Raw genomic sequence first — 20849 nt, 5'->3', positions numbered from 1 at the left:
TATAGACGGACCGGGGACGGGGGGGGGGGCAAGGCGTTGAGATCTGGACCGAAACGTCATACTCAGTGCGCCAAGCTCCACTCAACAGGTCGACGATGGACAACGACTTGAGCTCCGTATCACCCCTGGTGCAGATACCAGGGCGCCCGGCCCGGGTGGACGTGTCGCCCGCAAACGGATACCTTCCTGCTCAGGAATCCGATGGGCGCGAGCGGTTTGCCACCCGACAGCAGCCGAATACTTCGTGTGCGCCGTCTCTTATTACTCCGAGACTGGCACCGCGAAGTACTATTCTAGTCCGGCACAAGTCAACTGTCCAACCTACACAATTGCACAAGGACAGCCGTTAACCACGTGACACTGGAAATGTTGCTTCACGAAGCCTGGTTTTCTCCTCAGGCGCTCTCTCACAACTTGCCCATTCGGTCATTCCGTTTCCAGGTTCATATCAGAAGAACGTCTGGCTTGATCCGGTCCTAGGGCTGCCGACTATCAAGGAACTGTGTCTATCACCTCTATTAAACCTCCTCATGTCCGCCATCTGTAGTCGATCCCTCTGAAACATCAATGGAGCATAACAGCGCATGTCGTCTTCCTACGGCCCTATACCCTCCATCTCAGACAGCCGCAACCTTGTACCACCCATGCGGCAACTTTGACTGTTTCCAAAAGACGGTGTGCTTGTACCGACCTGCCAGCTCTGCCTGAAGAGCGGTGAGCAGCAGCGCCCCTTCTCCGGGAATATCAGGGGAGCGATCAACGTCCATCTGCATCTGCATTTGCGTCTGCATCTGCGTCTCCCGGTTTGTTTCAGCCCGTTGAGGGGTCTCCTCATCCGGCTGAATGAAGTCGAGCACTTTTTGCTAAATATATGCGCTCAGATCTCCCACACCAAGAAAAAGAGCAACACGAACCAGACCCGCGTTCCCCCTCCCCGCCGGTGACCTCCTCTCCAGTCCTCCCGGCAGCACAGCACCTTCGTCAACCGGAAGATGCCTCACCGAGGAGTCGTACTGCGCTCCTTCGGTACTCTCGACATGCTCGTTAATAGCAGTCACGCGGGCGACAGTGCCTAGCAAGTCGGAGTATAGGTCGCCTGACGCTGATGGGGTGGTAGGAGGGTCGGCGAGCGCTGGGCCGGGGTTGGCTGCCTGTGGTGAGGTTAGGCTAGCTGTGTCCTGGGATTGGATTGGATTGGATGGGGGGGGAGGGAGGACATACGGGGAGTGGAGCGGCTATTGTATGCAGGCCTAGGGCGAAGAGGATGAGACAGAGGGAAAGAGAGAGCTGCATTATCGCTTCTGTATCTGCGCGTGTTGTGCTGTATTCTGTTGTATCGTATCGTTGTATGATGTACGTGTCGTGAGGGATCGTGAGTCGCTGTATGCGTAAGGTCGTAATGGAGTGAGTGAAGCAGTCTGTTGGTCGTCAGAGGAAGGGAAGATGATCCAGAAGTACTAGGGGGCCGCAGGACTATTGGAGTGATCGACGTCTTCCACGCCTGTGAGGAATGATCCTTCCTCCCCATGTTCATGTTCCTCGAGCAAGACAATCGTGCAGTCGCTGTTATGAGACACTCATCGCTGAGATACCAAACAGCGACAGCGTATCATTGCACTTGTCAAATAAGTTGATGGTATAAAAGATATAAATTACAAATAGAAATGTACAAGTACATAATTACCGCTTCGCTTCTCTGTCAGCCTCCCCGATCAAGACTCGTTATGTATGGATACATATCATTACCCCATGAAACGTTATCTCCAATCTCCCTCTCTGCATCCTTATATTCCCTCCCCGATCTCTGCTTCTCCCTCCCCGCCCTCCGCTTCTCCTTCTTCCCCCTCCACCTCCTCATCCTCATCCCTCTCCATCTCCAACCCACAAGCCTCCCTACCCTTCACGATCTCCTCCCCCAAGCAATCGACGACCACCGACTGGGGGAAAGTGCACATCGTCTCCCCGTCCAGCGACGGGATGGGGGACGAAGCGGGGGGGAGCGTCTGGCCTTGTACTTGGCGTGCAGGGGAGGTGGAAGGAGGGGAGGGGGAAGGGGTAGGCAGGTGTATGCTCGGCGGTACCCTGGGTTGTGGTCGGTCGTCGAATGCCGGCACAGAAGCTTCTGTCTCCTGCTCCTCCGGTACTACCGGACCCGCCCCAGCAGCCAGCCCACACTCCCCCTTCATCCGCCTAGCATACTCCCTCACTTCCCCTCTCACAAACCCCCTCACGCACTCCCAGGCCTTAGCAGTCTGGGGCAACCACTGCAGCATCTGGAAAACATGTACCGCATCCTCATACATCTCATGCTTGACAGTCACGCCCGCTCTGGCAGCTTTGTGCGCCAGCAGCGCACACTCGTCCCGGAGCACTTCGGCGTCTCCGCACTGGACGAGCAAGGGCGGGAGGCGGGAGAGGTCCCCGAACAGCGGGCTAGCGTACGGGTGGGTCAGGTACGTCCCTATCCCTGCTGGGCCAGGGCCGAGGTAGTTCAGGACCGGGTTGAGGTGGGAGGTGGGCGGTGGGACGGGGACGATGTCGTACGCCGCGTTGCTGTCCCACGAGTCGGAGGACATTGTCAGATCCACCCAGGGGGAGAGGAGGATGAGCCCTGCCGGGAGGGGGTAGGCGTTATCCCTCAAGTAGAGGGCGAGTGCTAGTGCCAGACCGCCACCAGCGCTGTCCCCAGCGAGGAGGATGGAGCTGGGGGGGATGGCCATATCCCTCGTAAGCCGCAGGTACGCGCTCACAGCATCGTGCAACGGCCCAGGGAAGCGTGTCTCCGGCGCGAGCCGGTAGTTGATCGCGAACACGCGTGCGGAACAGGCGTGCGAGAGGGGAATCGTTATTGGCCGATGGGTGGAAGCGTTGAACACATAGTACGCGCCTCCATGGAGGTAGAGGATGACTCTTCCCTTTACTCTGGGTGGATGCTGACGCTGGCGGGAAGACTCGCGTGAGCCAGGGCGGGTATCGGGGTGCTCGCGCTTCCATTCCGTGTTTAACTTTCTCCACAGAGCCTTGCTGACCACCCACTCAGCCGTGATCTCCCGCCTCCCATCCTCCTGCGCGTCGTATTCCGCTAGCAAGCCGCGCAGCCCTCGTCTCTTGACGCGGAAGGCGATGGGGGTGATGAGCGCCTCGCTCGAAGGTGGGAGGAAGGCAGGGAGCGACATAAGAAGCCTAATGAGGGCCAAGTTCCCTAGAGCACTGTACTTCCCCACCCCGCGCATAAACGCGCTCAGCACAGTCATCCTCACGCCCCACGACTTCTTCTTCGGCCCCCAGAGCTGATGCCGGAGAACGTCACCCGCCACATCAGCGGCTTTCTGGCTCAGGAACCCGGCGTAGTTCCACAGGCCTGTGAGGGAAAGGAGCTCTTCTGGACCTGGGAGGGGAGAGTGGGAAGGGGTGATACGGGATGAAGGTGGTTGGGAACCGGGTCTGTAGAGGTCGAGTCGTGTTATGAGGTCGGTAAGTGCTTTGCTGGCTGCGTTGAGCTGTTTCTCTGGGTTGTCATTTCCATCTTGCTTCTGCTCTTGCTGTGCGTCTGGGAGTACTGCTTTCTCTCCCTCTACACTGCCGTCCTCGTTGGGTTTGTGGTGTAATGCAAAAGAAGGCCATAACTGCCAAGGGAGAGCAAGTGCAGAAGCTAACATCGTCTCCCAATGTCCATCCGTAGTGTTCAAAGGTAATAAGTTGTAGATGGTGGTGCGGTGTAAAGGGATAGGAGTATTAGGAGTAGAAGGAAAGAGATGAACAGGAGAAGATGTTCTGCTGTGATCATTCTGTTGGGGCATCATCGCATCGTCGGCCCGGTGGGGAAGTTGGGGGAAAGGGGTGGTGGTAACAGGTGGAGAAAAGGGCGCTCACCACGCAACCCCACGCAACCCCTCCGCACACCCAACCACCAAGACACACATCCAGTCGACCGCCGATCCATCACTCGGCACCGCCCCTGTACTGACAATCAACACCCCCCTGCCTCCTGTCGTAACTAAGCCATAATTACCCCCTCAACACATCGTCAACCTGACCAGCCTCAATAGACCGTCCCCGTATCACCCCACACAGAGCAACATACCTAACCGCAAAAAGGGAAATCTATCACGCGCCCTCCCCGCAAGTACGTGAACCGGGATCTCCTGCCGAACTCTAGAACTTAATTGCTAATGACTCTAATGATTGCATGTCTTGCCTTATCCGTACATCTCATGTCAAGTGAGTCTGTAAGGGTCTGATGAACACTCAGGGGAATGCAGGTTGAGCCACCTGACAAATCCCCCTCCACGTGTATGTTCATGTGTTATTCCCCCATCAGGACAAGCGGTCGATATTCGGATGATACAGTGATGTTCGTACGTAAGGATATGATACTCACATAAGCAAAAGAGAAAAAAGGAACCTAGTTACTAGTTATAGTCCATCCACTGCTCACCCCCGGGTACGTCTCAACGTCCCCTCAACCCAAGTATTCATCCTCTCCCTCCCTCTCTCCCTCCTCTCCTCTCTCCTCTTCTCCAGCTTGTGGACTTCCCCAGCCGTTCGGCGGAGCACGATCCACTCCTCTGATCCGGCGACGAAGAAGAGCTTGTACGTGCGTACACAGACCCGGATCTGCAGCGCTGAAGAATACTCGACCCCTGGCAGTCGGCGGATCTCCTCCGCGTGCGGGGGGAGGAGCTTGGGCAGGAAGGACAGAGCTGGCTTGGACTTGGGCAGGTTCTCGGTCGGGGCGTTCTGTACATAATTCAGGAGAAGGAAGACCAAGAAGGGGAAATACTCACAATAGAATAGCTGTCAATGTACACTCTCCATTTCTCCCTCACCCCGTCAGGCTCTTCCCCGCTCGGGTCCTCTTTTCTCAAAAGGGCGACCCGCATCGAATCCTTCGTCCCCGAACCCGCTTCCCACTCTAGCCGATACAGCTGTTTGTCCTCGGCGATCTTCTTCTCCGCCTCTCGCCGGTAGACGATCTGCGCGCGCAGATCCGCACGCATCCCTTCGCTGCCCGGTAAGGAAGGCTCTTTGATCGCAGCCTGACGCGCTTCGTCCGCGTTGAACAGGACTAACAGGTCCTTAGACGCGTCCTCTTCGGCCGCATTCTTAGCCAGCCGTGAGATGTGGGACAATGCAGAATGGAAGGAAACGACAACATAAGCAGCGGTGCCGTACAGGTTCCGGGCGATATCCACAAGGTTGTTCTCCTCCAGCTTGCCCTCTAAGAAAAGCTCCAGCTGGTTCAGCAAATGCTTGTACAACGCCTCGGCAGATACGGTCGTCTTGTCGCTAGGCGCAGAATCGATGTTCTTCGTGTCCTCCAGCAGACCGAGCTCCATCGCCAGCGGGTTCGGCCTCTCGTTCCAGATAGGAGAGTCGTAATACTTAAGCCCGTGAAGTCGATCGTACATGATCTACAAAGTGTCAGTTCACATACTTCAGTCGGACTCGGCTGCACTCACCTCGACAAATCGATACAACACGTAATATGTGGTGTTCGCAAAGAACACTCTCTTGGAATACGGTGTTCTAGCATGATCGGGCACCTTGAGCGGTACGATATTTTGCTCCCCGCGAGCAGGTGCACCATTCACAGCCGGCTTGTTCTCCGCATCCATATCCACATCCTCATGCATGACACCATCCAGCTCCACAGGCCTATTCCCAGCCTGGCGAGCTGGGACAGGTTCGTCCCTCATCGAGCTCATCTCCTCGGGTTGGTCACCACTGCTGAGCTGCCGATCCATCGCTTCATATCCATCCTCCCGATGGACGATATCGATCCACGGCTTGGTAGCATCAGCGAGGCTCCGTGGTTCCGGAGGTGGTGTGATTACCGCCGGCCCTGGCCGAGCAACAGGGGTGGGAACAGGCAATGCAGGCTCAGGTACAGGCGCCATCTCGACATCCCCATCCACGCTCGGGCCAGGCTCGGGAGTAGAGGTACCAGCAATATCAAGCTGTTCGCTCATGACAGTGCCCTCTCGTGTCTGGGCTTGATGTGCCCTCGCAGCCCTGCTGGCCTTCTTCTTCCTACTCCCAGACGCACCAGCGTGATGAGATCGCCTGACATGGCCGTTCGCCCGAGTAGCATGAGAAGGCGCTAAATTAGCAGGAGTGCCATCCTCCGCTTCCTGCTCCTCCTCATCCTCGCTCTCCTCCGGCAGCGCAGGGTATCCCTTCCAGAACTCCTCCGCGTCCAGCCCGTAGACCTTGGGCAGCCAGGTACGCAACAGCCGCTCAGCACGCGTACGCTCGCTGTACGACAAGCTGCCCGAACCGCGGTCCATGAACGAGAATACGAGGTGGGCGACGTCCCGTAAGATCGAAGGGTCGTCCATCGTATGCTCGAACTGCCATTTACCAGGCACGCCCAATACGATCCCGTTCCCATTCCCGTTCCCATTCCCGTTGGCGCTGCCATTCCCATTCCCCGTCGAGACAGGCGCAGCCCCCTCCCCAAGAGAATCCCGGGCCATCTTCGCCTCCTGCTCAGCCTTGATAACCTCGATCTCCTCCTGCACTCGCTTAGGGTTAAAGCGTTTCTTGTCCTCAGCCTTAAACGTTGCGCTCATATGGTCCAAGCTCTTATAAAAGTTCCTAGCCTCCACCTCGCGCCACACCTTGTTCCACTCGCGCTGCGCCTTGCGCCATTCTTCATCTTTCTGCTTCAGCCTAGCAAGCACGACGGGGACGGCGATGGCCGGACTCTCCTGAAGAGCTTGCATGACCTCTGCATGTGTGTCCGGATAGACTTTCTTGATAATCCGCGCATAGATGCCTTTACTCTGTCCTCCCAAGCCCGGCGGCAAGCGCAATTTGGACTTCTCATCCTGGTCCATCGTCAGGATCCGCTGGTTGATAGGTTCAAGCATCGAGATAGTCCGGATATTAGCCTCGACATGGAAGTCGAATTCGTGCCTCTCTTCTTCAGACCGATGCATGGCCTCCTCGAACGAGTTCTTCTTGTGCGCGCTGAACCCAGCTTCCTCCGACGCCCAAGTAGGGTGCGAAATCCACTGATCGTTCAGTACTTCCCAGCAGAGCGCGTCCCGCCCACTGCACTCCAAGTTGATCTCCTACGAAATCCATCAGCACGCATCTCGTCAACTATGGCCAAACACTCACGCTCTTGGGCAGCTTGCGATAACTCGGTCCATGCGGTTTCAGCTGATCGATATTCAGCCTCGGCCTCTCGAGCGGATGGATCAGTTTCTCCCCGTCCCGGCCTACGATCTCCGCGTCAGGAGCAGCATTCGCCCTCCCGCTGAGAAACCCCTCTGCGTCCCTCTCGCTCAACTCCAAGACCTCGAGGAAATCCGTCCAGAACTGCAGGCTGCCCGGGTCGTGGAAGAACGGTCGGGCGCGCTGGACGAGCACGCGCATGTCGAACATCCTCTGCGTGTAGAGGTTGAGTAGCTTTAGGAGCTCGGCATAGACGGCGTTGTTGTTGATATGCTTTTTCAGGCGGTCGAAGTACGCGACCGGGTTCTGTCTTACGGGCTGGATAGGGGCAGGGGCAGGCTGGGCAGCTTGAGCAGGGACAGGAGCGGCCGCCGGGGCAGCAGGGGGTGCGTGGTTGAGATGATGATGTGCCGCGTGGGAGCGTCTGTCCTGCTGTAAGGAAGGAGCGGGACTCTCAGCCTTCCCATGGCTCGTCTTCGCCTTCTTGCTCGCTGGGCCGGGCTGGCTTCTCCCTTGCGCAGAACGGGAAGTCTGAGGAGCAGGCGGTTCGGGCGCAGCGGGCCTCTTTTTCCTCTGCTGTTTCTGGTCTTTCTCCCGCTGGCGTTTCTCCCTCTCTTCTCGCTCGCGCCTGCTCTCCCTCTCCCTCTCCCTGGCACCAGCAACAGTGCCCAAGCTCCCTTCTCCCGTCCTCAGCCCATCCGCAGCCGCAGGGGCATTGATACTCGCCAACTGGCTCGCTCCCTCCCCAGCGAGCGCCTCGAACCCATACCGGCCTTTATCAGGCAAGAACTCTTGAAATTCCTGGATGAGGTCTTCCTGCCCTTCGAAGAGCTCGTTGACCTGCTGGAAGACTTCGGCGATCGGACGCGCGCGTTGCTGGTACGTCTGCAGTATGTCGAGGAAGGACTTGTACTTGTCTGGTTCGTGCGAGAAGCGGATCTTGATCTCGTTTACAAAGTTCATCGCATGGTTGATAGGCACTTCCGCGCCGGGGGCAATGGCCGTCCCGCCGGGGGTATAGTGGCCGGAGCTAGAGCCGGGAGGGAGGAGAGGCACGGGCGTGTGGGGCGCTGAGGAGAAGTGTGCGGGAGCATGATGCCCTAAAGGCACGGTGTGTGGGTGGTGCACCGACCCTGTGGGAGGGAGCATCGGTTGAGGGGAAGGGAACTGGCCCAGCTGAGGAGGGGCGTAGTGGCCTCCCTGTGGCTGGGGAGGTGCGAGCGGGGGGAGAACGCCCGTGTACCCCTGTCCTGGAGGAGGAAGTAGCCCGCTTGGAGGAGGCACAGGAGGTCCATAAGCACCCCCGGCAGGAGGAAGACGCGAATTATTATGTGGAATATGCTGCGCCGACGTCCCCGATGGGGTCGTGACGAGGATCTTGTCCGGATCGGATGGATCCACCATCGTCTCGATCCTATACCCCGGAGGGAGGAAAGTGTTAAACCCCTGAATGAGCTGATTATGCCCTGCAAACAGCTGGGACACACGCTCAATAACGCGGGGAGTGTCGATCCTATCCACAAAGCATCAGAATTGCGCATACATACCCCTTCCTGACGACGGATGACTCACGACTGGCTCTTGAAATCCTTCATAATATCCAGGAATAAGTTGTACACGTCTGCCCGGTCTGTAAACTCGTTCTTGACCTGATCGAGATAGGTCAACGCATCCTTGACGTTGAGGCTTCTTCCTTCCTGCTCCTGCTCGTTCTGAGGCTGCGGGAGTCCGGAGATGTCCTCCAAGTGCATTTGGCTAGGAGGGCCTGGGGGACCAGGCGGGCCAAAATGGCTCGGAGGAGGGAGGGGGTGATGCAGTTGATGATGCGGGGGAGGAGGTCCGAGAGGTTGGGGAGTGAGAGGTCCTGCGCCGAAGGATGAGATACCGGGGAGTTGGGGCGGCGGTTCGTCTCTCCTCGGGGGTCCGTCCAACTGCATGCGGTCCCGGTCCCTGTCTCTCTCTCTTTCTCTGTCCCTCTCCCTGTCTCTTTCGCGTTCGCGTTCACGTTCCCGCTCCCTCTCGCGCTCGCGGTCCACAGGAGGAGGCAGCGGCTGATGAAGTGAATTCCCGAGTGGTGGCAAAGGCGGAGGACCCAATCCCGGTGTATGGCTCCATACCGGCGGGGGAAGGGGTGGTTGAGGTGGCAGTTGCTGGAGCTGAGGCTGAGATGGCGGAGGGGGAGGATGGATTGACCCCCCCAAGGGAGGGAGAGGAGGGCCCATCATCGGTGCGCCTGATGCTGTTGGAACGGGGGAAGGATCTGGTGGACGAGGAGTGGCGGTGGTAGGAGGGAGAGGGGCGACTGGGGGATCCTGTTGACGCGCAATAGACTGTTTTGATGGAGAAGTAGGAGTGTCAAGTATACGTTGATTGAGGAATGAAGATGGTTGAGGAAGAGGAGCGGGTGTCTGTTGTTGTTGTTGTTGCTGTTGAGTGTGTTGCTGTTCAGAAGCGAGTTGATGAGAAGGCGCGCCTGCACCCACGCCGCCTCCAACGTGAGCCTGATCCGTCTCCATATTTTCACCCCTTGAACTCTCGGCACTTCCCGGTCAAGGTAAGTGTAGATAACTTGTACCCTGCACAGTGGAAGAAGACAGAATTGGGAAAGATGCACGAGGTGAAGAGTAACTTGAGGCGAAAGCGTGGAAGAGAAGGGCAAGTGCACAAGGACAGAGAACAGAAGTGAGCCTACAGTTGCCGCCTCTTACCTCTCTTCGCTCCTTACACAAACCTTGGACCCTCATCTGGCCTCACTCGAATCGGACTCAGATTTACCCCCGCTGAACATATTCATTTTTTGCTTCCATCAGCGCCACATATTCACGGCCATACGGGGGTACGGCTCCGGTCTATCTCGATCTCATCGTCATCATATCAATCATTGTCCAAAGATTATCGATTGTCATCCTCCATTAATATTACCCCCTATACAAGTATCCCAGCTCATTTTCGCCATCTGACGCATAATGGGCGTAGTATTCAATATCCTATTCCGATTCTGATGTTTTCTTCCACTGTCTTCCCAATCACACCTTCCAGAACCAATTACAAAAGGCATATTCTCTCAGCCTGGCCTCAGTAAACAGAGCCCACAGCATATGCGTAAATAGTAGATCCTTCCCAGCACCAGCCTCGCCCCTCCCACGCCAATAGCTCCTTCCCCCCAAAAGCATCACAACCTCGCCTTGTTCCCCTCAGAAGCAGGCCCACGCATCCCCCACCCACTAGGCAAAAACCTCTCAAACCCAATCAACAGCTGTTTTCTCTCCTTGAACAACAGCGTCAACAACCCCCTCCATATCCAGCCTACGCACGCACGTGTCAGCTCGTCTCCTTGAACTTCTACGGGGAAAGAGGAAGGGAGGAGGGAGGAGGGAGGAGGGAGGAGGGAGGAGGGAGGAGGGAGGAGGGAGGAGGGAGGAGGGAGGAGGGAGGAGGGAGGAGGGAGGAGGGAGGAGGGAAGAGGGTACGCACTGCCTGTCTTTGAACAAGCCCATCAGCGCTAGGAACCGGTCATACACCTGGGGATCGTTAGCATAGGTGCGCTTGACGCTGTCCAGGTAGGCGAACGCGGCGCGAATTGCAGTGGGTTCCATTTATTGAGTTTTAGTTTCTGATTTCTCGTCCCGGATGGGTGCGATGCGGCCGTCCTGGTCTTAGTCCAGTGATAGATACAAAGTGGGAACAATGGGTGATCGACACGGACAACGTTCCCACCCTGCGCCTGTGCGGCGTCTTCCCTCCAGCCACAGACGTCTAATACTCCCATCAAGCGGCACGAACGATAAAAGAAGTTGTACAAATCTCATTACACCAATCATTGTCCAAACCGCTATACCGCCGCCCCCGCCCCGTTCCTGATCAACGGTTCCCCACTCTCCTGACTGTTCTCGCTCGGGCTCACAACGCTCCCCCTACCCCCTCCCTCCACTCTCCGCATCTCCAGCTCCATCTCCTCAATAACCGTCATCAACGCCCTCTGTTCCCATTTGCCATATACGAACCCGGCGTAGAGGAGGGTCGTACCCCCCCACGTGAATGCCGATGCGAGAATGACGAGCAGGGGGTTGACCCGCCTGTTGGGCTGGAAAGCGCTCCCTATGATCAGGGCGAGGAGGGCGAGGATGCACCCATTGAACCCGGTCATGTACATGCGGGCGGTGGAGCGAGATTGGCGGTAGAACGTGGACAGCGCCTGCAGTGCTTGGGAGAGGGTGCGTGCCGTGAGCGGCTGGACTGGCGGGTTTGGAACATCCGGAGCAGGGGAAGGGAGGAGAGCAAACGTCGCTTCTAGCCCAAAGTGGTCTGAGTACGAGAAATCGAATCCCGGGACTTTATCAGTCAGGACCACCTGGCTCGCCACGCAGCTCATCCGCTCGCTGCGATAATAGATGTAGTCCAGCCGTTTCCCCTGCCAGCGGCGGGCAGAGGCGTCCAGTTTCTTCTTAGCAGAATAGGTGTTCAGCGGGGAGTCAGCCGTGATCCCCAAATCGCGGATAGCGAGCTCGGCAGATTGTAGCGAGTAGGGCGTTTGGTGCAGGTTGGAAGCCCCGGCCTGAGGGTGGGTGTGGACGAACGCGTCCGTGAGCCCGGCATGAGATGAGAGAAGGTTGATAGACAGCGCGGTGGGGACGCTGTTCAGGTCTCCGGTCTGCACCAAGCGGGGTTAGCGCCTTAGCGGGTGGGAGCAGCGGGGACGCACGAGTAGGACATGCCTCCCCCGGCCGCCTGCGCTCGCTCGCAGGAGGTTTGCAAGCACCCAGCTCTGCACAATCCTATGCGCTCTCTTGTCCTCCGGCCCGTCCTCCCCTCCACTGGCATACATCTACGGGGTTGGGGGTGGTTTATCAGCCCCTTCTCCTTCGTAGGACGAACGACGCAGCACGCACATGGGTAGTGAACACCTCTACCTCCCCTAGCGTAGGATGGGAAAGTACGACGCTTCCGACCGCTTTGCCGACAAACCAGTCCCCAGCAGCTACAGCGAGCGGGGAGCCGTTCAGCGGGTACGAGCGAGTGAAGGACTCGACAATAGGGTATTTGGAGAAGATGGCCAGTCCTGCTCCTAGTGCGCCTCTACCCCCGCCCAGCACAGCACCCCGGTGAGCACCGAATCCAAGGACAATGACAAGAGGGGAGAGCGTACCCGAAGAACATCTGCCCGTAAGGGAGAGACTTTGCCAGTCTCGTCCGCATATGATCATAGTGCACGTGCTGCCACAGTTCCTGAAAGGCGACGATGTCGTAGTTCTGGGCGGCGATGAACTCGGCAATGCCGTGTATCCGAGGCTCTATATCTGTGGAGAGCCATTTGAGCCCCCTACTAGCTGGTTAGCTCTGCACTGCTGAATAGTGAGAGAGATGTACCAGCAGTTGAGAGTAAGCACTTTGAGCTCTGTTGTCGACATTGGTGTGGTCCAGGGCAACGGTGCAAGAGGCGGGCAGTACAAGGACGGCGCATGACGTAACACGCACATAGTCACAGGCGCTCGTGAAAGTGTTGAGGGGCAGAGCTGGTTCTTGTCTGGTGATTCTATTGTCAACAACAACCTAATGTAAACTACTATAAGAAATGTTTATGCAAGCAATGCAATACATCCTAATCATACAGTAAAACAGCAAGACACTAAGTCGCTACAGTACGTCGAAAAGACCGTGTCCGTGTGGATGTGAGCACAGCGATGCATATGCCCAAAAAGCTCTCAAACAGTAACTTTACTCAATCTCCACCTGCTAGGGCTCCGCTCCATCCTCTTCTCCCCCCTTATCCCCTTCTCCTTCCCCTTCTCCTTCTCCTTCTCTTTCTCCTTATCATTCATACCAGACTCCAGCTCCTCCCGAGAAGTGTAAGAAACCCGCCAACTCTCCCTCTCCACCCGCTGCATCCATTCGTGCCTCCCGACCCGTTCTACCCCGGCTTTCTCCTTCGCTGCACGCGGCTTGATCTCCGGAGTACTCTGACTTTCTGGTAACCCACTCTCGCTGATACTGGGGGGTAAACCGTCCAGAGCGGCCAGGCCGTGCCCGTGCCCGTGCGAACGGGAAAGGGAAGGAGAATGCCCAAAGATCCCAGAAATCCGATGCTTAAACCCACTCCCTTTCTTCTTCTCCCATTCCCGCTCGGCCTCGCCAGGCAAAGGCTCGCTAGCCCTCGTCCGGCTGCGAGAGAGGTCGATCACCGATGTCGGGCGGGGCTTAAGCTGAGGCGGAGGGGGTACAGGGCTGCCCAAAGATGTGCGAGAACGAGCGTGCTTCGCTAGTGTAGGCGCAGGTGCAGGAGCGGGCGCGGGAGCAGGAGCAGGGGTGTAAGGAGGAGGAGCTGTCCGCCCTGTGCTTGTACTTCCCCTGCTCCCCCCACTGGCGGAACTACGAGCGCTCTCGCTCTTCCCGCTCACCGAGCCCAAACTGGCATCGCTCCCTCCACTCGAGCGTCTCTTCCCCTCTCCTTCCTTCATCTCGGAGGTCGACAGCGGGCGCCGGTTCCCCTTTTCCGGTTCGGGTTCGGGCTGTGCTTCGGGCAGACAAATCTGCGAGAGAGGACTCGGGTGCGCTAGCCCAGGGGGAAGGGGGAGGGGGAGGGGGAGGGAGGAGATCGTACTGCTTCTCCTGAGCCAGAAGTGTTTTTTCTCCTTCACTGGTGTACCCTGCCCCTGCCCCTGTGGCTGCACCTGCGGCGTCGGCGTCGGCACCGGGGTAGGTAGAGGCAGAGAGGGGATCAACGACCTCCTCCTCACGGGAGAACTCCGTGGTGTAGGGTCCGTATCCTCCCACTCCTTCTCCTCCTGAGGCGACAGCGTCCCTTGGCCCAGAGCGAGCCCAATCCCCCGCACGCCCGTCCCCGTCCCCGTCCTGATAAGCGGGTGGGGCGTCCGCTCCTCGTCCGTCTCTTCCTTCACCTCCTCAGCCTCAGAGGGCTCCGCAGCGGAAAGGCTCTCACAAGAGCTCGCGTAGCTCGACAAGCTCTCCCTCCCCCCTTGCCCTTGTCCCCGTGCGCGCCGCCTAGCCCTCACCTCACGCATATTCGCATCCAACGCATCGCGCAAAAAGAGTGCTCTGCCCGTAGCGGTAGTGAGCGCTCTTCCCCCTAGCAGGCGACAAGGGCCTTCGACGGCTTTCCTGACCTGTTTGGGGCTTGGAAGTGGCGGGAGGAAGGGAGTGGGAGTGGTGAGTAGGCGTCGGGTGCGGCTGCGCGCCGGGCGGGGGGGATCTGGGAATTGGGGGGAGGGGCGGTTGAGCTCTGGTGAGGAGGAGGCGCGGTGTGCTGTTAGACGGCGGGGGGTCGTTGGGTGCTGATGTGGTGGGCGTGCGGGGAGGGGGAGGGAGAGCCGGCGGGATGGGGGAGGGCGAGTGACAGCTGCGAGGCAGAAGATGCTCTGCGTGGGTGTGAGCGTTCAGTTAGGAGTCAAGGGTAAGGGGTGCGTACGAGTATGAGCCCAGAGAGGGAGATGACAAGGGTTGCAAAGTAGATTGAGAGAGGGCGTCTTATTGCCGTTGCAGTCACTACCGCCGCAGCAGAAAGATGTGCAGACTGGGCGACGTTCATCGTGCTCGTGAGTGAAAGGTGTGAAATGACAGCCCACCAAAGTGCTGTTTATGTGGTGTCGTGTATGCGTAGAAGTTGGTTGCAAGGTTGTACGTCGTCCTTCTAGGGGCGCATGATGCCCTTTCCCACGCAGCGGATGTCGGATACAGGATACCCAGTCGCGGGTGGTCGACAGTGAATAACCCAAAGTTAAACGTTCCTTATACCCAAGACACAGGAGAACACGAGGGACTAGAGTTGATCCCCAGTGCTGGCACTCTTAGTTTCTTCTGATAGTTTAGAGTATTTTGGGGGGTTTCCTTTGAGAAATAAACATGCTCGGGGGGGGGGGGGGGTATATGTGCGTCCTCCTGCGGGAGGAAAGGGAGGAACAGGTTAGCGGCCTGCGCAGACGTAAGCACAGCACGCCGAGCCTTCCGGTATCCATCCCGGCTTGTTTTTAGTCTCAGCGAGTGTGAAAAACCCGTTGTAGGGTGACAAGGGAGTGTTTGACCTACATAGATCACAAGATCGATTGATTATCAAACGAGGATCACTTTAATATTCTCCTCTCTCTCTCCTCAAATGCTCAACGTTGCTGACGCTCGCCCATCTCCTGCCCCTGTAAGGACATCCACGGCGTGTTCATCAGTGTGTCCCAACCACCGCGGAATAGAGTGAAGAGGGGGAATCACGTTCAGAGGAGGCCGAAACATGTATAGTACGCGCCCCAGCCAGACGTCAGTAAGACGTAGAAATTGAGTACCGGCGCGGACTGATACGAGGAGCGTCAGCGGCTCCGGCGTGGTTACTCTTCTCTCTCCCAATAATGGGGAATTGAAAGCAGCGGGCAAGACACCGGATTGTTTCACCTTCCCCTTGCGTTGTCCCATCATCCCTTCACATCCTCTCCCTCCTCCCACTAAAAAACATCGCACTCGAACCAAAGTTAACACTCGTAAACCGCTTTCCGTCAGCCTCCCGCTGCGGGCCAGACCGGAGCCCAAACATCGGACGACCCTCGGAGAACAGAGTGGCAGTGCTGGAACTCGGTTCCGCTTGTCCGGTTTTTCACATGATTGATTGGTAGGGGTCATGTGACGCTTCTGGGTGACGTCTGTCGGTCCCTGTCCCTATCATTTGGAGGCGCATACATCTGCCTCTCCTCTCAAACAACCCCAATCCACTCCAATCCACTCCAATCCACCTCAGTCACAATGTCCTCCTTGTCCTCCCCTTCCCTCCTACAACAAGCCCAATCATTCCTCGACCCCCTCCTCCCTCCTCCATCATCAACACCCACAAACCCCAGCTCAAACCCCTCAAAACCGTTCCTAACCCTCACTTATGCCCAGAGTCTCGACAGCAAGATCGCACTCCGCGGACGTCCGCTCTCTCTCAGCGGGAAGGAAAGCTTGGTCCTTACTCATCTGTACGTTCTTCCCTTTTGGTTCGCTATGTGAGACGTGTGATGACTGACGTTGGCTTGGCTTTGGAAGGATGAGAGCGAGACATGATGCCATCCTTGTGGGCGTAGGGACTGTACTGGTCGACGACCCCCAGCTGAACGTCCGCCTCCTCCCTCCCTCCACTCCCACCTCCACCATCTCAACCTCACCCTCACCCCTCTCCACCCCCACTCCAACCAACCCCAGCCCATCCCCCGCACTTCCCTCCTGGCCCTCCCCCCGTCCAGTAATCCTCGACCCCCACCTCCGCCTCCCCTCCCACTCCCGCCTCCTCACCAACCTCGCACAAGGCGCCGTCCAGCCCTGGATTATCTGCGCTGCTCTCGAACTCCCGGACCCGGCACACCCGGAACTCAAGGGGAGGAAGGCGGCGCTCAGCGAGCTAGGGGCGGAGGTGTTCGAGGTGCCTTTATTAGCCGGTGAGCTTAGCCGCATATTAGCATATACCTCGCTCATCCCTACGCTAGACGGCCACCTCTCCCTCCCAGCGGTTCTGGACCTCCTCTACTCAAAAGGCATTCAAAGCCTAATGGTAGAAGGCGGACAACGCGTTATAACCTCCTTCCTTGCCTCAGGCCTCATAGACCTCCTCATCGTCACCGTCGCGCCTATCCTTGTCGGTCCAGCAGGTATCGGGTTTGTGAGAGAGTCCCCACTAGGCACGGGCACGGGAGGGGTCGCAGGGGGTGCGGGAGGGGCTGGGGAGGAACTGCCTTGGGGAAAGATGAGAGGTGTGGCTACGCAGGTGTTTGGTAGGGATGCGGTCATGGCGTTGATCCCTCATGGCGTTGATCCCTGACCGCGGGGGGGATGAGCAGGCAGCTAACTAGTTCTAGTTTTGTTCTAATGGACTGAGGACTCGAGGACTGGACTCTTATTTCTCTGCCCTTGTATGTGCATATACGACCAAATTCCAATCCAGTACCAGAAACTCAAAAGACAGGAACGTTTCCCATCCCCTTCCCCACCGCCGGACAAGCGCCCTACTCCTACTCCTACTCCACGGGGTCACGCCTAATACTCCCCTCCCTAATCCTGTTCAAATACTCGACTTCGTCCTCCAACTCCATCTCGAGCGGCTTATGCACCGGCTCGAAGGCAAGCCCGTGTTTGTGCAGCTGGGCGAGACGCAGCGCTGTCTGCGGGTCGGAGAGGTTGACGGAGTAGATCCTGGTGATGCTGTTAGTAGGTAGCTGGAGCTCCACGGGGGATGGAGATGGGAACCAAGGAACGCACTGGATATGATGGCACGAATTCGTCACGTGCGTGTCCCAGTTCCACCCATCCCTCCTACATACAAGTGCATATGAGCACCCCACGTCACCCGCACCCACAGCGAACCAAAAGAACTAGTACGCACACCAACGTCGGCTGAGTATTCATATTCCCATCCCAAGCCCTGACCGTAAAGTCCAAATACCCCTGCGCAGGCGTAGGCACCTCCACGGCGAACAACCTCCATGCCCACCAGAACTTCTGGGAGAGCTGGGCTGTGGAGACGGGGTACCAGTCTGAGCCTCCGTTGGGGGAGACTTCGACTCGCTCTACCCAGTTGGATGTGCCGCCTGTGTAGGCCCAGCCGGTGACTTTGACCTGCCGTGTATAGCGGGAGTTGGAGTTGGTGAGATTTGAGAGCCGGAGGATGGGGAGGGGGAGGGGGAGGGGGAGGGGGAGGACGCACCTTGCCGTTATGGTACACTACTTCCCCGTTCTTGGGGGACATGATCGCGCTCGAGATTGGCATTCCGCCAATCTGGAACCCATCCGACCATCTGAAATTATGTTTTCCCATCTGCAGGGTCAGCACACTGGCGGCAGCGCGCGGGGGAAAGACGGCGGACTTGGTGCGTGAAGTAGAGGTATTCTTCTGATTGGACGGGGGCGAGCGAGGGGTGGGGAAGCGCTTTGATCCTATAGAGCCATTTGACGCTCCGTGCGCCGATGTACCCCGGCACAACTGCCCGAACGGGAGCACCATGCTGCCCTCTAGTCAGCTCCTGTGCACAACCATTACGGGCCAAAACGCACTGTAGGCGTGAGAAGCTCTCCATTCATCTCGAAAGCGATGATGGTATCCTCCATCTTCCGGATAGGGATGGAGACGATATAATTATCAGGCTTGTTCCGCTTAAAGTAGGTGTCTGCACCGTAGAACTCGATATCAGTCGCCTCGTCCCTCAGCCCGCCGCAGTAGTCGACCAGCGTCTTCAAGGTGACGCCTGTCCAGCGGGCGGTACCCAGCGCCTGCTCGGTCCAGGGAGCTGTGGTACAGAATTGGTTAGAGAGGGATTTCCGCTCAGCGGAAAATGATGAAGACGTGCCGTTGATGAGCTCGTCGAACTCTCCCAGTGCTTCCATCTGTTGCTCCTTCCTCCGAGTACCCGAGCAGACGAGCGTGGCAGTGACCGTCTTGGTCCTACAGCCCTGATGAGCTCGGTGAAGTGGATGGACGCAGAACAGGCTGCTCACGGGAATCCAGACTTGAGCTGGTCGAACTTGATACTCTTTGGTTGATTCACAAGACCACCGAGCTAAAAGCTCCGTGAGCGTGTGATCAGAGCTTAGGAATAACCGGTGCTTACCTCGAGCAGCCATGTGTTGGCATCGATAATAGGGATGTTGCCGTGATTACGGACAAAGTGAAGAGGGTTCTGTTGCGATTATTTTAGTGTTATGCGCGTGTTCATAAACGAAAAGGATAATACAGGAGTGATGACATGTTTGACGATATCGTCCTTTGTTGCTTCACCATTGTAAGGGAAGGAAAGTACATGAAGCATGCTCTGCGAGACATCAAACGGCGACCAAAGCGCAGTAGGATAATACTCATACCCTGTCCTTATCCTTCTTGATCGTCTCCCAGCTCTCCGCAGGCCAGTTGTACAGCACTGCTCCAAGGCGCATGAAGTACTCGGAGAATCTGGTTCCCACAATTCCGCCAGTAACTCTAAGCTTTGTGGTCTGATCGTCATACGCTGCCTGGCCCGGCTTGAACGGCGACTCGATAGCCTGCTGCTGCGCACCGTCCAAGATCTCCTTCGCCAGCTGTTTCCACTGAGGATGATCAGTCCAGGGGATGTATCCGTGCCATCCAGCGTTCGTTTCCTTGAAAGGAACTGCGCCGTCATAGACTCCTGCATTGAATAGCAGTTCGCTCTTGGGTTCCACGGGAGCCGGCAGCAGAACCTCGATACCGTTTGGGTTGGTGAACATCTTTGACACGAGTGTGTACTCCATGGGGTTCAATGGAGATGCGCCTACATGCTAGCAGCTGGTCTTATACATGTACGATAGCCGTAGGTTCCGACGGCTCCTGGCGCGGGGGACCCAGGAAGACAGTCACTAGTTGCCATAAACAGACATGGAGCGTGACACCCGACATTCTCGACAAGAACAGTGCTGGGCTTGCACTAACCCGTTTGGAATACATAGACAACTGACCAAGATGTACCATAGAATAGCCAGAGATGAGACACGGTGTCGTGTGCTCGGGAATGATGTCCGGGATCCGCTCGAGGGAATACGCAGGACAAGAACAGTTGGAGCAGGCAGCATCGTCCGATTTCGTGGATAAGAGGACATGGCCAGCAAAGCAGAAGCAAAGTTGGTACAGCCGATACCTTATCAAGGGCTTTCGATTGTAGGAACCATGTCCCATAGACAGCAGTACTTTGCCATGCACTGGGCTCGCAAGAGGTAGGGTCAACCAGGCCCTCAAACGCTGGAATGTCACACTTCCGTCCCTTAGGTCATGGGTCAGCAAGAGGGCCTGAACTCCTATTATTCAGTACAGGTGCTTCAAGTGCTGAAAGTCATGCCAAGAGAGCAGAGGGTACTGAGCGTATGGATTCCTAATACTACAAAATATAGTATGTACCAGAAAAAAGTGTTCCACTTCTCTAGAGCAAGAAGCGTAATTGTAAGTAATGTATATATGACTACCTAATTGAGATCCATGGCCTTGTCCGAGTCCACCAACTCTAACACGGTCTCGTTCAAGTCCAAGGGTGCACTCTCCTCTTTTGCTGGTGCACGTGGTGCTACGAGTGCATATGGCAAACTCTCCATGTTGTCATGTAACCAGTGACAGAACTGTGACATCTCTGCATCAGTCATGAATGTCTGGTCAACACCCCGCATGACTGCCATTATCTGGGTTAGCACCCACAACCCACAATCATGGCCATTCTGTTGTTCTGGGACCTAGATCATATTTAACAATATTCTCTGCCCCAGGGGGGTGAACACACATACCAAGGCTGCATGTGCTTCCCAGCCTACCCATAAGCACCCAGGCCAGTCCTGGGAAGATTCCTCAGCAATTGCCATCACCATACACTTTATCATCTGCATGTCAAATGAGTACTGGCTATGTGAGATAACCATGAGGATGCACCATAACAGCCAACCTCCAATGGCAACACAGTGAGTCATATATAATGATGTGGCATTTGACAAAGTCCACATGTCCCAGAACCCAGTGATTCACCATGTGGAGGGGGAATAGCCCCTCTGAATGTTCCCAGCATGCTTCCATATCAAACACAGTTTGGCAGAGTTTCTTAGCAACATGCTTTTCCATCCACTTTGTCCTCAAGTACATGTCAAAGTCAGGCCACACGTAAGAGGAGAAGACTTTGCAACTAAAAGCCTCTCCATTCTTCTTGCTGGGG

The 20849-nt window shown here is 56.8% G+C and overlaps 7 protein-coding genes across 7 annotated transcripts; 1 reads left to right on the top strand and 6 right to left on the bottom strand.

Moving 5' to 3' along the window:
• Positions 1–1666: 1666 nt before the first annotated feature.
• DACRYDRAFT_78439 (uncharacterized protein) lies at positions 1667–3684 on the bottom strand. Its single transcript, XM_040776341.1, has one exon. The coding sequence runs from the start codon at positions 3657–3659 to the stop codon at positions 1785–1787; it is 1875 nt and encodes a 624-aa protein (XP_040629493.1). The 5' UTR covers positions 3660–3684; the 3' UTR covers positions 1667–1784.
• Positions 3685–4322: 638 nt separating this feature from the next.
• Positions 4323–9701, bottom strand: DACRYDRAFT_115639 (uncharacterized protein; the record flags this gene model as incomplete). The annotated part of the gene is made up of 5 exons (XM_040770046.1): positions 4323–4740; positions 4788–5414; positions 5463–7079; positions 7129–8698; positions 8758–9701. 5 exons carry the CDS (start codon positions 9699–9701, stop codon positions 4435–4437), a joined length of 5064 nt encoding a protein of 1687 aa, XP_040629492.1. The 3' UTR covers positions 4323–4434.
• A 656-nt stretch (positions 9702–10357) lies between these two features.
• On the bottom strand, positions 10358–10781 carry DACRYDRAFT_106662 (uncharacterized protein; the record flags this gene model as incomplete). The annotated part of the gene is made up of 2 exons (XM_040768309.1): positions 10358–10491; positions 10532–10781. The coding sequence occupies 2 exons, from the start codon at positions 10779–10781 to the stop codon at positions 10358–10360; spliced, it is 384 nt and encodes a 127-aa protein (XP_040629491.1).
• A 236-nt stretch (positions 10782–11017) lies between these two features.
• DACRYDRAFT_78430 (DNase I-like protein) lies at positions 11018–12596 on the bottom strand (the record flags this gene model as incomplete). Its single annotated transcript, XM_040776340.1, has 5 exons — positions 11018–11836; positions 11888–12010; positions 12075–12261; positions 12332–12505; positions 12553–12596. The coding sequence occupies 5 exons, from the start codon at positions 12591–12593 to the stop codon at positions 11018–11020; spliced, it is 1344 nt and encodes a 447-aa protein (XP_040629490.1).
• Positions 12597–12887: 291 nt separating this feature from the next.
• Positions 12888–14728, bottom strand: DACRYDRAFT_115637 (uncharacterized protein; the record flags this gene model as incomplete). The annotated part of the gene is made up of 2 exons (XM_040770045.1): positions 12888–14558; positions 14609–14728. 2 exons carry the CDS (start codon positions 14726–14728, stop codon positions 12888–12890), a joined length of 1791 nt encoding a protein of 596 aa, XP_040629489.1.
• A 923-nt stretch (positions 14729–15651) lies between these two features.
• Positions 15652–16975, top strand: DACRYDRAFT_78429 (uncharacterized protein; the record flags this gene model as incomplete). Its single annotated transcript, XM_040776339.1, has 3 exons — positions 15652–16139; positions 16207–16595; positions 16644–16975. Exons 1-3 carry the CDS (start codon positions 15925–15927, stop codon positions 16973–16975), a joined length of 936 nt encoding a protein of 311 aa, XP_040629488.1. The 5' UTR covers positions 15652–15924.
• Positions 16976–17171: 196 nt separating this feature from the next.
• On the bottom strand, positions 17172–19413 carry DACRYDRAFT_88381 (molybdopterin binding oxidoreductase; the record flags this gene model as incomplete). Its single annotated transcript, XM_040776848.1, has 11 exons — positions 17172–17346; positions 17413–17466; positions 17537–17769; positions 17858–17968; positions 18018–18155; positions 18205–18437; positions 18498–18592; positions 18646–18707; positions 18759–18827; positions 18882–18959; positions 19009–19413. 11 exons carry the CDS (start codon positions 19411–19413, stop codon positions 17172–17174), a joined length of 1653 nt encoding a protein of 550 aa, XP_040629487.1.
• Positions 19414–20849: the final 1436 nt, after the last annotated feature.

The sequence above is a fragment of the Dacryopinax primogenitus genome (assembly GCF_000292625.1).
Source record: "Dacryopinax primogenitus strain DJM-731 SS1 chromosome Unknown DACRYscaffold_7, whole genome shotgun sequence".
Classification (NCBI taxonomy): domain Eukaryota; kingdom Fungi; phylum Basidiomycota; class Dacrymycetes; order Dacrymycetales; family Dacrymycetaceae; genus Dacryopinax; species Dacryopinax primogenitus.
This window is presented reverse-complemented; position numbering and strand designations above follow the sequence as displayed.

Coding starts and splice junctions, on each gene's coding strand:
- DACRYDRAFT_78439 (XM_040776341.1), bottom strand. CDS start 3,659: ATGTTAGCTTCTGCACTTGCTCTCCCTTGGCAGTTATGGCCTTCTTTT.